Source organism: Chaetura pelagica, unplaced genomic scaffold, assembly GCF_000747805.2.
Source record: "Chaetura pelagica isolate M959 unplaced genomic scaffold, ChaPel_1.0 scaffold147, whole genome shotgun sequence".
Taxonomy (NCBI): Eukaryota; Metazoa; Chordata; class Aves; order Apodiformes; family Apodidae; genus Chaetura; species Chaetura pelagica.
In genome coordinates, this window is record NW_009954194.1 from 3,278,222 (window position 1) to 3,279,885 (window position 1,664).

The window sequence follows — 1,664 nt, forward strand, 5'->3', positions numbered from 1 at the left end:
GGGGAGGCGAGGGCGCGGAGGGGATACAGCCCTGTTTTCCTACCTCCCGAAACTCGGGCACCCTTGCAATTTTTTGCAGCCCTCGCCGGCTTTGTGCGGAGGGAAGAGTGCGGTCCCTCCGCCGGGATCAGGGAAATACCCCCTCCCTCCCTCCCTCCCCGCCGCCAGCATTCCCGGGGAATGCGGGGCTGTAGGGAACGGGCACCGGCACAGCTCGCTCGGCCTCTCGCTGGAACGCAGAGGGGCTGAAAGTTGCGGTGGGGGGAGCGGGACGGGTTAGGTTTCTTCCGTAGGGATGGGAAAGAGCCTAAACCCGTCATTGCTCCAAAAAGTTGTGCTGGACGACTTAGGTGTGTTTAAGGCAAGAAGCCCGGGAAACGCAATCAGATTCTCTCCTTCCAGGTCTTTCTGGGATGAATCGTCCCTGTCGCTGGGGCTCCGGCGCGGCCGCAGAGCGAAGCCCTGACCCCGCACGGGCGGTGGGAGAGCGGGGCCTTGGGCTCGCCGAGCACTCGCCTGCGTTTCAGAGAACGTGCTTTAGTGATTTATTGTTTTGTAATTAAAAATATTACAGATTTAGAATGATGGAATCATGGAGTCGTTTTGGTTGGAAGAGACCTTTAAGATCATCAAGTCCAACCCTTAACCATGTCCCTAAGTACCATAGCTACACGTTTTTTAAATACCTTCAGGTATTTATTTTGTTTCTCCAGATCTTGTTTAAAACCAGTGACAGAAATCAAACCCATTCTCAAAATCAACAGCCTGTTTTGGCACTAAAAGGGCTTGAGAGCCACTCTTGGGGAGCCTTCCAGGAGCTTCTCCAGGCAGATGGGGACAGACAGGACTCACTATGCCTTGCTGCATCTCCAGTAGCGTGAAGGAAGATTGTTAGAGTTACTAACTAAAGTAAAAAAATAAATTCAGCAACCTTTTAAGCAATTTTCTAAAACCGTCACAAGAAAACCTGAAGCTCTCGCTTAAGAACTTGGCACTAGTTTTTCACATTTAAGCAGAGTTATATTTAATATTGGAGGGAGGATTTAGCTTTTGTGACAACTGAATTCTAAACAGCATGACTAAAGCTGTGGTGCTGAGGCAACGTGTTGCTTGCACAAACTGCTTCCCTAAGCAATGCCTCCTACAACTTGTGTAAATGAAGGACTGAATTGCACAGGTGCCTGTTGAAGCTGCTGGACCAGACGTGGATATTTTATGTAAAAAAAAAACCTAAAAAATATCTGATTTGTTTGTGTTTTGGGATTCAGACGGTAGGGGGGGAAATCACAATTGGATTTCTTATGACTTAGAATCACTGAATCACAGAATATCAGGGGTTGGAAGGGACCTCTAGAGATCATCTAGCCCAATCCCCCTGCCAGAGCAGGACCACCTAGGGCAGGCCACACAGGAACAAGTCCAGGCAGTTTTTTTAAGTCCCCAGAGAAAAAAGACTCCACAACCTCTCTGGGCAGCCTTAGGAGATTAATCAACAATAGTAATTTCAACGGATTTACAGAGCTAGATCCTTTGTAACCAGAGTAGACTCATTTGTTTAGCTTACATTCACTGCTTCGCCAGTGTAGAGGCATATGCGTATACATGCAAATCAATCAGCACAAATTATATATATAATAAATATGGTGTGCATGTATGTATTTGCA

General features: G+C 47.6%; 1 protein-coding gene across 1 annotated transcript in view; it reads right to left on the reverse strand.

The window, feature by feature from the left end:
* The window catches only part of DRD5 (dopamine receptor D5), a 2,460-nt gene extending 2,140 nt beyond the window's left edge, over positions 1 to 320 (reverse strand). Inside the window, exon 1 of the mRNA XM_010003134.1 lies at positions 44 to 320. Coding sequence (XP_010001436.1) covers positions 44 to 320 — 277 coding nt within the window. The remainder of the gene's footprint in view (positions 1 to 43) is intronic.
* Between the last annotated feature and the right edge of the window lie 1,344 nt (positions 321 to 1,664).